Here is a 12,135-nt window from a genome sequence, read left to right as displayed (position 1 = left end):
AATCACTAGGAGTGTATTGGCAGGAGCCCAGGCAGATTCAGTCTTGAACTTAGGGCTTCAGTAATTACTCTTTTTCCATGAGAGATTAATTGTTGGACATCGATTTAGCAGCGGAACCTAAACCAAAGACTGGAAAGAACCAGCAGCGTCAGTCCACGAGATAGTATCTGACATCAAAAATACTTCATCAACAGACACACATCACTGACAGCAAAGCTGCACCCATCATTTCTCATGCAATTCATCTGGCCTATATTTCTGACTCAATTAGCGTCCAAGCCTGTTTTTAAGAAGAGACCAAACAAAACAGATTTAAAGACTTAGACACCATATATTAATCTTCTGCTCTCTCAACACGTCCTGTCCGCTTCACTTTTTTCCCACCCGTTACATTTTTTCCAGCACAGCTTACGACACAAATGTCTGGACACATTTTAGTAAAACGTCTCCCTCCTTGACTTGGCAGCCTGCTTCCCTTTTTATGACTGAACGGATTATTCTTACACATTAGAGTGATTTTCAACCTACTGTATGCGAGGTGACTTTTATGGGTCATGTGTTTATGGAGGGGCAGAATCAGGACTACTTCATACTGTAGGAAGCCAGCGTTGAAGAAATGGTCAAAGTGGAGAAATAATGACATTTCCATGGGGCTGTAGATCTGCCTGTTCATAAATGAGTCAATGAACTGAAGAGAAAAAGGCCGTTGGACCAAAGACGTGGGCAAAAGACCAGGAGCTCTACACACTGGTCAATATCAGTTATGTGCTGCCCTCTGCTGGACAAAGATGGTACTGCGTTATAGTTGAACCTAAAGCTTAATCCAATAAAATGGTATCAAATACCTGCATATGACTGGTTTATAAATATATATATATATATACATATATATATATATATATATATATACACACTATTCATTACAGTCATATACCATTCTTTCAGTAAAATTAAGACAGAATATGCTACAATCTTAAGCTAAGAGGTCAACGCTGAAAAGTACATACAATGTATTATAATCCTCATCATCCCATTGTTACTGATATTACATCTGCAATCACGTCTACAATCAAACAAACACACCTCACTGATTCAGAGATATGTTTAAGTTTATAGATGCTCTTTAAGTAAAGCTTGGGGGGGGTTGCATTTCATTTTTAGACTTTTTTTTCACGAGCCTTGTACTTTCACTTGATCAATGTTTCAGGAGTCTCTGGTGTTATGTAACACAGCGCAGCGCAGAGCCTGTATCAGCTTGCAACGTCGGCACATAACTGGAGGACTACATGTTTAATTTGAAGTCCCTGTTTGTGTTCAGGTGGAGCTGACACAGGGAAAAATACTATAGTTTACAGTCATAATTACAGTTTTTACCTCATCCTCACCAAAATCAAACATATCAAAAACTGCTCCGAGTGGACTTGGATCAGTTGCAAAATAACGTAAAAACAACAGTTTATTTTAGGCAAGTGCAGGCAACACATGTGAACTGTGTTTTTTTTTTAAAATGACAGAGTTGATATTTGGAAAATACTGTATTTTGGCTCAAGCACGTGGAGAGAACATCAGACTGACATTTCAGAAAAAGCAGCACAACCTGGAGCTCCTTGTTTGTTTTTTACATAACTCACATTCACGTCGACCAAAAGTCTGACTGTCCATTTAAAACTCTTTTTGTAAATACATGCTCAACAAAAAAAGTCCTTGAATAAAGCCCTTTATGATGATGATGAAGATAAACGACAATGATGAAAAAGCAGTTGCAGCAGAGTCGAACCAGAGTCTACTCAACATCTGTCCTCATGTCTGGATCTTTGGTCCTTGTTAATATCAGTCTGCTTCAGAAGCTCAGAAATGAGCTGGGGGACCACTGTTAGTCCTGTCACCTCACTGAAGGGCCAGAAACTAACAGCAGGAGTCAGACTACATTATACTAACTACTATCTAGTTGCAGGCCACATATGGGTGGGTCTTGGGCTGGATGTGGCCTGCAGGCCAGGAGTTTGAGACCCCTGATCTTGGGAAGTATGTCTATCAGAAGTGCTGACAGAAAACAAAACCTAGTGTGTGTGTTCTATTTGTTTGTGTAGCTATACAGAACAGTGGGGGGGAGGGGGAAAGGGGGGTAAGTGAGGCATAGGACTTCAATATTTATGTTGGTATCGAGGGTTAGAATTATGGACAGATTAAATGATATTTGTCACTGGAATTAGGCAGATGTTTGTAGTAGTTAGTACAGGTCTAAGGAATGTCATGTTTGTATTCACAAAACAAAGTATGTTTATGTGTGTATATGTGTGTGTGTGTGTAAAGGATTGTAACACTGTTCAGGACCACATAGTAGACATGTCTGATACATTCCACGTTCCCTAGAAAGCAAAGAGGAAAACATTATTCTTAGGTTAGATGGCCACATGTGATTTGGAGCCAGATTTTTACTGAAGTCCTGAAATCTTCATCTTTCAAGTTCTACTATAAAGTATTTACAACAGTACCAGATTGGAGTTAAAAACCCTCTGTGCCCAGCTGGCTGAGAAACAACACATGTTTTTTCAGCATAATCTGCAGTACAGAGGAGGAAACTGAGGCGACAGAGACACGTGTTTCACTAGAGTGACTTCCAATAATGACCAAATTAATCAGTAGCATCTGCGGCTCATTTCTCCATCGAGAAAAACCTGCTATGAAGTAATTTTATCAGAGATCATGAACAACTATGTAAATCATAGTGGGAGGCAACTATTTTTACATGTGTAATATGTACTACTCTACTAGTCGATTAACTAATAATGAACTAGTAGTCAATTAAATTGTCCCACTTATGGTATCTTCCAGGAAAGGTAAACAACGAATGATCCTCAAAAATATCAACATAAGACAGTGTACGTGTCATTATTATTATTATTATTCCTCCATCACTCCAAGAAGGCTTCGTCACAACCAACACACATGCAAAATCTCACAACCTGTAAAATAATTACAAAACAGTCCATACAGTAAAAACTTCTCTCCAGAATCATCATCAATACTCTATAAAAAAAATGTGGTTAAAAACCAACAACTGACATTTGATGATTTACTCTAATCTGAAACTGAACAGAACGTTCTAGGTTAATAACAGAGGAATCAGGTCATTTCAGAGTCACACAGTGGAAGTGTGGTCACTACTCTTCCACAGAGAACTGTAGCTCTTTCTACACAAACAGAGAACGACCCTCAAATGTATCAAAGAGCGCGTTCAGTGACATTTCAAATTGTGTAAACACACTTTTCATCTTGAAGTTTTAGCTCTGAATTGTCTTTGCAGATTATTTCTCTTAATTCCTAGAAGTATAAATGTAAGCAGCATACAGGATCCAGACAGCCCCACGTCTAAGTCCAAGTGTGCTTCATCTGAGAAACTAGACCATGAGGAAGTAGGAAACCACCAGAGGTCCTTCTTCTCTCCTCAGAGCAATCTACTGATCTGAAGAACATTGGCTCCTGACTGTCTCTGAAGGAGACAAAATAAAAACACAGCCAAGACACAACTGTGATAACAACTTAGTGAAGCCACAAATACCAGAACTGTCAGATCTGTGTTGAAAACAACGCCCTTTATTCCTAATCACTGTACCTTTTATATTTAGAATGCGTGAATCCCATATATAAATGTCATTAGCGTTGAAGAGTTGCTTGAGTCAGCACATGTCCACAGGCTAAACTGGTTACAGGAATCCAAAAGGAGAACGAGGCAAAGCACAATCATGCACTATTTTATCCTGAGTAAATTTTAGGGTGTGTTCACACTGGCATTTATATTAGTATTGGTGAACTAGAAAAAAAAACTCTGCATCGGCTTCATTTTTTCTCCTCTCTCTATATTACTCTGAAATACATCCATGTGTTTCATCAATTCCATTACTGAAAGACTCTGAGTGAGATGTTGATCAGTGCTGGATTAGGATGAGCGTCAGTAAATGTAAAAATTCAATAACAGCACAGAGAACCCCAATGTATACATAAGGATATTAGGGCTGCCAATGGCTAATCAGTGAAATTAATTAATTAATTGTCGCTTTTTTCCACCTCATGTGTCGATACGTGTATTTACACAGAGAGCTGAGAAAGCTGCGAGAAAAGTTTTTGTTTCCCAAACACCTACACTTCAGACTGATCCAGAGCAGGACACTCAGTCAGTCTAACACCGTGGTTAAATGCACTGGTTTTTAGGTTTTTTAAAAGGAACTAATGACGCGTTGAACAATCAAGATGACTCAAATCCACCAACTCTATGAATGAACTCTATGAGTTATACATTAGGGTACTTTTCTAGACAACTTTCCATATAAATAATTCCATCATTTGGATTTGTCTCACTAACGACCTGATGTCATTTGTCCTTCTGTTCAGGAGATATACAGAAAAATGTGTTTCTGTCACATTTAGGAATGTTTTAGTTTTATTCTTGATTAAAAGCAATTAATGTGATTATCCAAAAATATATAAATATAAAAGTATATATTCATACATTTATAATATCACAGCATATAAATCGCCCACTAGAGTTTGCTACATCCTAAACAATGTACCTTGAAACACGTCCAAATGTGAATGTACGGTAATGCATTTGGATTTTCTTCCCAGCGACCAAAGTGAAAACAAGTGTGAACACACCCTTGAACAGTTTAGCTGGCCACTGACCCTGTGTGTGTGCTTCTGCACTTTAGTAAAGTTCAAAAGGTTAAAACTTTAACTTTAACATGTCTATGAAGATTCTCAGTCATCCAGGTCATGGCAAATAAATACGGACACATGGTATTTATTTGCTGTACTCCCCTCCACCAGTTAGAACTGAAGAAGCCTCTTGGATTAGAGGTGAAACGTCTTCTTTTAGAAAATTCATGTCCAGTTGCCTAACACAACTTTTTAAACTTTAACTTTAAGATTTCTTAAATCAATGTCATCTGTTGCTGCAACCTTCTCACTCACAGACAGAAGGCCCGCTGTGACACAGTCCAGGACAAGTATAGTCCAAATATGGACGCGGTCAGACAAAACAAGAGTTGCCCAACTTAACTTCTTGGCCCTGAGCAGAGCATCCAGAGCTAAATATAAACGCCTCTGGTCTACTGTGCCTTGGTTAACATGTCCCTTACCATTTCACTTAGGTATTGTTGCGCTCACTTTCACCCTGAAAAAAACTCAAGGGAGCCTAGAGGTTTAAGACGGAAAAGCTTACAAAATACAGCAGTGTGTCAGTTTTCTTTTTAAAAAAACGTGCCAGATGGTGTAAAAATGGCACATGGTATTTTTAAACATCATGGATCACTATAAATGCTTTTGAATTGTCGCTGGAAACCTGGTGCAGACGGACCAACCAACAGAACACCTTTCCCTTTGTGCGCTTCCTCTACACACTCCTGGGTCTCCTCTTCCTGGGCTTTGGTACCATGGCAGTTTTCCCTGTAGGTTTCATTCAGAGCGAGCAGCCAAAGAGAGGAGCTACTTGTGATCCCTGTGGAAGTGCAGCCAAATCTGAGGCCTGAGACTCTGTGTGCTCAATAGTCCATGGACACTCCGTCCAATGAGGTGGTGGGTGAGTGGGTGGGGGGGGGGGGTGTCCTCTTCCACCATGTCAGTACTTATTAATCCCAAAGATCCTCACACCGTGGAGCTGGGGTAGTTTAGGGATGAGCACAGTGAGCAAGGAAACGGTGTTGACCACAAAATGGATCCTGTCGTATTTGGTGTAGAAGCTGGTGAGAATATACCTGGAACAAAAGGAGGAAAAAGACTGAACTGTGACATCATTAAAAAGAAAGGTGAGCATACAAACCAAATGCTGCCACTCCTCAAAACAGAGCAAACCCCCCCAAACGCTCCCCCCACAAAAAAAACAAAACAAAACCGGGGGCAGTAGAAGTCTGCACAAAGTTTTAGAACTTTAGTTAAAAAATATGAGACCGGTAGGTGGTTAAAAATAATCAATTTAAAAAATAAAAATAATTCTATAGTTTGTAGTAGTGACTACATACTGTAAGAGCTGAATCATACTGTGCCATACAGCTACTTGCCTTTTCTTGTGCTGCATTTTCTCTTGTATGTTTTTTGAAAACCTCTGGCTTCGTTTTAGAAAACAGCAAAGACAATGCTCTTTCCTCAGCAGCAACGTTTGTCAGAGCCCAGCAGGGGGCACTGTGGCTAACTCCTTGTCACAACCTTAAAATACTATTAAAACATTCTATGGCCTCAACAGAATTAATCCAAACATCCTCTGTTTAACACAAACATTCAGAGATGTTTATCACAGTGCACAACACTTCCTCTCTGGTCATAACAACCCAGCCATGGGTAATCATCCTTAGCAAAAATGAAACAAAACAGTGATACAAAAAAATAAAGCTAGGCTAATGGCTAAGCGTAAACAGGATTTGTTTTTTTTCAAATATGAAACAGTGTAAGCATTTCCTTGTTTTTGCTGAACAAGGCAGAACATGTTGGAAAAAATGTCCCCATAGGTGAAGCCTGGAGCCCCCAGAGACCGACCTCTTCCTGCTGGTAGTAGTTATGAAACAAAACGTCAAAGAGGACTTTGAGAGCAGCACAATGAAGTGAAAAACAACAACAACAAAGGAAAAAAAACACAGTGTACAGCTGCAAAACTGCTACCACCACAATGTTCAGGCTGCAGCAGGGAACCATCAGCGCTTCCTGTGAACTGAACAATGCTTGTTAATGAGGACAAGAGCAGGCACAGCTGCAAATACTGAGCAGAGCTTAGGTACCGATGCAGGCACAATCGGTCGGCAACAAAATCCAAGTTCTCTGCAAACAATCTCAAACTTACCAGATAACATGTTCCAGCTCCGACTGAAGTAACACTGTAAAAATTCTGACATTCATCCTCTTGGTATGTCTTGACTTCACTCATGAGTAATGTTGGACATTATTCATTTAACTCTGACTCTCACAAAGGTCAAAAACAGCTCTGAACACTTTTGCTTCTCTAAAGTGCTTCCCTGTCCTGTATCTGCTCCACCACACAGTGACATCTGAAGGGACACTTACATGACAATAGGTGTGATGGTGAGGAACTTGCGCGACGCTGTAAACTGTACACCATAGTCCATCTGCTCCCAGTGTGTCAGGAGGCGAGCTTTGCCCTGATCTGGGGTCTCAAACGGCGTTCCTTTCACCATGTGCAAGAGGAGGTACATGCACTGTAGAAAGTACAACAGGCAGAGAGACAATGTTACAAATGACTGTACATACATATTGTGTGAGGACATCAGCCTGTAACAGGAGCCAAACAATTACAATGTTCTTACTAACAGCACTGGCTATAAAAAACTGTAGTAATTTTCCTTGGAGGCTGGTTTATACATGATCTACCTTCTGTTCCCACAACATTAATGACTAGGGTCAGCCTACACGGCCCAACACAAGTTAGAAACCATGTTTACTCTTAAGCAAGTCAGAGTCTGTTTCTGATCTCCAAGAATCTACTTCTAAGGTTAAAAAAACCCTTTCCAGACAGAGTACTTTTCAAAGACCGACTGACCAGATTGTGGATGAGATTGGTGAGGGTCCAGACCACTGGCACGCTGGCGAAGGGAATGCTGAGCAGAATGATGTGCAGGAGGCCAATACCCAGGATGTAAGACAGCCACATGCCCCTGCTGTTCATCACTCGGGTGTTGGGGTTCACCTCACTGTGTGCCGTGCCCACGTTCATGGTGACTTTGGTGCGACTTCGAGGAGTTCTACCGACTCTTAGTGCACACAGGCACCAAGTGATGCCGTTGTTGTTACCACCTGTGGAAGACAAAGAAAAAACAAAACACAGTCTGAAAAACATTAACAGGCAAATCTTACACTTAGAATAAAAAAAAAAATCCTAAATCACAGCATTAAAACACACCTGGTTGACAATAAAGAGTATACTTTGTTAAAACTTGCCTTTAACTGATACTATAGAATATTACAATAAGTCATTTTATTGCAACCTAATTCATATGATTAATGGTTGAGAATGAATTAATCTTGTATTCATTCATTAATTTGTATATATCTTTCTAACTTCAATAAACCATATTTAATTTCAATTTAAATAATACATTCCTGATACTGAAGAGTAAGAAGAGAATCAACAGTTTCTTCATATAAAGTTTTTCTATTTGCTTGTTTGTTTGTTGCTGTCACCATATCTATAAGGTCACTTGATTTTATATACACTTCAATGCACACCTCCTATATGCCTATTAACTATCAACATTACAAACTCCACAGTATAAGTACAGATGGTACTGCAAAAATTGCAGTGCTGCTTTACAATGTGTTTAGCTTCAGCTTTTGTTGACAATGTTACATACCTACTTTGTTACCTGTCAGCCAATCAGAAACAAGTGTTTTCTGTAACAATAGTAAAACAAAGAATGGACCAAAAGGGGGAGTAAAGATTGACTGACTACGTGGTAACTGCGCAAACCAGGTCAGTGTGTCTGACATGGTTAACAAGTGACTGATCTTAGTAAACAAAGAGCCTGCTCACTGGACCATGCTGTCCACAAGTTCACAGCAGAACAAATAACGGTACGGTGGGATACACAACAGTCCACACAGGTTTCTGACGCTCAGACCTGTAAATAGAACGCCTTGGAGGTTAAGATAAGAAGACGGGTGATCACTACACACACTCACTGCAGGGAGAAAAATGGCTTCAACTCCGACCTGCTATGCCTGTGGTCCGTTATCACACACTTCTCTGTCTCTGTGATGCCTTCAGTGGCGTTAGTGTCAGGGCCGCGGAGGCTGCGGTTCTCCCGTCCGTCTTTAGCTCCAAAGCCTCTAATGAAGAGTCACAGTCCGCTTACATACATCCACTTTTCCTCCGTGTTCAGACGAACAGCTGCTGACAACACAGCACAGCACAACAACGTCACGGCTGCACTCTTTCTACGTACATGCACGCTCACGTTCGCTCGCTCACTCACACACACACACACACACACAAACAAGCTCACACAGTCAGGGTCGGTTTCTAACGCCACTCTTCGCACTCCGCTGTGATTGGCGGTGCTTATGTCACATGGACAAGATCGACGAATCCGCGCGCAATGCGTCGAGATTACGTCGTCTACACCTCCCTAGGTACGTCATTGCGGAGGAGGGATGAAAGGATCATGATTGGCACTTGATGGCACAAAATGATGACGAAATCCAAGATTATCATCAAGAATTATTTTTAGAATTTTTTAATATATATCAGGTCATCACTTGATTTTTTTTCTCGCCTTATATCTGTGAAAAGATGATTGTTTTGATTCTAAATATAAGGAAGATAATGTATTATTAATTTTAAGTAAAGTCCTTTCTTTTGTATTAATGTTTGTTGTCATGAAGATGAATGTGATTATTTATGTATCTATAAAGAGTGATTTCTATGTTTTTTTTAAAGCAAAAATTAAAGGATGCAGTTTTTAAAAATAGAATTCTGCATCATGATGGCATTTGTTAGCAGCTGCCTGGATTGTTTGGTGTGTATTTATTTATATTTAGATCATTTTTAAAATGTTTTTAAATCTGTCAAAAACGTTGTATCTACTGTAGATATGACCTGGTATTTCTGTTTAAAGTGTTGTTTATTTCATACAAGAAATGTCCAAATGTGGGTGAAATGGGGTCATGTGACCTTTCACTGGGCTGGACCAATTCACAATGTGTTCACGTGGCGCTGCCTCTGTTTTTAGCTTCCTTTAACTCCCTCTACAATCTAAGTCAGTACCTGGCTGAAGGTTCAAAAGTTCAAAACTCATTCAAAAGTTGTTTTTTGAAAATCATCATAAATGAATTGTTTAAGAACAACTTCCTGGAGGAATGAGACTTGTGCTGTCTGAATTTGGTTGCTGATAACCAAACAAAACAGAGAATTTGATCACTGAGATGAAGCTAATTGTAAAAGATACACATTTTAAGTGTAATTTAGTCACATGATAATCTTTAGCAGACAGGGTCTCTGCTGCATCTTTGGTGAGCACTTGTACAAAAGGAGGCCCTTGACTTCTTATGTAGCCAAGGTGAGATGAAGACCTTGCTGCAGGCAAGAAAAAGTGACTGATGGGACTGATTTTCTCCTCCCCAAAATCAAAGCTCAACAGTGTCATGTTGGAGACCTAAAGATAAGCCCTTATACTAATTTGGGCCCAGAGTTGCCCCAGGCTCAAGAGGTCAACTATGTTCTCCTTGCATGCAGTGTCACATGACACCCTGTGTTTCTTAGGGTAGTAAACCCCCCTGTGATGAGTGGCATCAGACAGGTCTGCCCCCCCCCACACACACACACACACACACCACCCTTCTCTCCCTCTGTTAATAGCCTTGGGTGCTGTACCTGTCTTAACTGTGTAAACCTAGAGGTCTGTTCAACTGCGAGCGATGGATGACAGTACTGTGAGATCATTGCTGGCAATGGAACAATGGCCAAGTACTTGACAGTGATAAAATGTACCACAAGAAAGAGGAGGGGGAGGGGGAATATCACAGTATATCACATCCACAACTTATCATCTGAACATACTTGACCTTCAGGGACATTTTTAGGAGACACTTTAAAGGTTTTTTGGGGGGAGGATTTTCACATGTAAATTCACTTCGAGCAAATACAGCAACATGTTTTTGTTTTACATTACCCATCTGAACCAAACTGACTCAGAGCAATGAAGGAGTGGATATTTGATCAGCGCCCCGAGACAAATCTTGCTGTCAGTGACGATGATAAAATCAAGGCTTCAAAGTCCTGTGGTTGGATCTTTTTTCAGCACAACCATATTTTTAATAGATGTTCAGAAGTGTTCCTCTGTAGTAGACACTGGTCCTCACTTTAGCAAATGCCCACAGGTCACCTAGATCTGGTCCTGAGATGCAACATGATGCTATCTACAGGAGTGGTGCCAGTGCTAGAAGCTTTTAATAAGCAGATGAATTTCATGTTGTGACATGTTCTGGCGTGAGCTGCCTTTCTGCAGAGTCCAGTGTCATTTTTTTTATGCCATTGGTGAAGAATGTTTTTACGGTTCAAGACTTATTAAGTGTTAGATATCAATTCCTCCATAAGTCTTTTTGCTCATTTGATATTAAGAAATTGCTGAAAGGACCTTACATGCCTTCACTCTCAGGCTAAATCAGCAGGGAGACGATCAGACAGTGTTCAGGGGAGCGGTGTTGAATGTCTGTGTACCACAGACTGTTGGATATATCAACCAGGCAATACGCCTCTGTATTCTGGCCCATCAAATTCCAGTCAGTAAAAGATGAGACCAACTTGATTTGCAAACGCAAACATCGTAGAACAGAACAGAACAGAACAGAACAGAACAGAACAGAACAGAACAGTGTTCATTGTAACTAGAAGACGGGCGAACATACAATGCAATAAAATTGTGAGCAGCTCCAGTACAGTACCCAAAAGCAACACAGATGTCAGTATAGTCAATCTAAGGTAACTAAATCCTAAAGTTGGTAGCTCAGTATAAAATAAACAACATCAAGTAGAAGCTAATAAAGTACTGTATATGCAGTGCAAGATACAAAAACAGTGCAAAGCAGAGATTTTTATGGTGAGGAAACTTTTTCTTTAGTTAAACATTCCTCAAAGGCTTTTCACCTCAGTGTGCAACAAGTAGAAGATACAAATGGAAACTTTGCAAAAAACAGATGTCCTTACAGAAACCAAATGTGCAGACTGCCTTGATCAGCACCTCCATGAGGGTGTTAGGGCTCAGTGACGTTACCATACAGTATTTGCAGTGTCTTCTACACCCCGTACACCCTGTACATACAGGAGTTGTATGATTAATTCAGGAAAGAGCAGCAGGATTCCAAGTACTTAATAAATGATTTGTCATTTAAATATTCTTTTGTTCTGATGCCAACTGGCACCAATGGTATTTGCATCAAATAGTAACAGAGCTAAAGATACAATCTTTTTTTTTTTTTTTTTTTTTTGCATTCCGGCAACATTTTACTGATTATTTGTGTTTTGTTCTTATTCACTATGTGTCACAATAACCAAATTAGTAATAGTTTTATGATCAAATTAAAGAAAACACTTTTTTTTAGTGTTCACCGTATATCCAGCAGGTGTCGCCATTGGCA

The 12,135-nt window shown here is 39.9% G+C and overlaps 1 protein-coding gene across 5 annotated transcripts in view; it reads right to left on the bottom strand.

Annotated features, from left to right (window-relative positions):
- Positions 1-1,426: 1,426 nt before the first annotated feature.
- Positions 1,427-12,135, bottom strand: part of LOC103381859 (ORM1-like protein 3) — a 14,685-nt gene continuing 3,976 nt past the window's right edge. The window contains exons 1-5 of one of the 5 annotated variants that reach the window (XM_025057498.1): positions 8,713-9,249; positions 8,534-8,621; positions 7,544-7,797; positions 7,051-7,202; positions 1,427-5,753 (exon numbers count right to left, since the gene is read on the bottom strand). In XM_025057498.1, the coding sequence (XP_024913266.1) occupies positions 5,618-5,753; positions 7,051-7,202; positions 7,544-7,717 (462 nt within the window). In that variant the 5' untranslated portion in view covers positions 7,718-7,797; positions 8,534-8,621; positions 8,713-9,249 and the 3' untranslated portion in view covers positions 1,427-5,617. Of the gene's footprint in view, positions 5,754-7,050; positions 7,203-7,543; positions 7,798-8,533; positions 8,622-8,676; positions 9,250-12,135 lie in introns of those variants that run through there. The other 4 variants (XM_008314426.3, XM_008314424.3, XM_008314422.3 and 1 more) reach the window with 4 other exon arrangements.

This window comes from Cynoglossus semilaevis, chromosome 8 (assembly GCF_000523025.1).
Source record: "Cynoglossus semilaevis isolate Cse_v1.0 chromosome 8, Cse_v1.0, whole genome shotgun sequence".
Taxonomy (NCBI): Eukaryota; Metazoa; Chordata; class Actinopteri; order Pleuronectiformes; family Cynoglossidae; genus Cynoglossus; species Cynoglossus semilaevis.
This window is presented reverse-complemented; position numbering and strand designations above follow the sequence as displayed.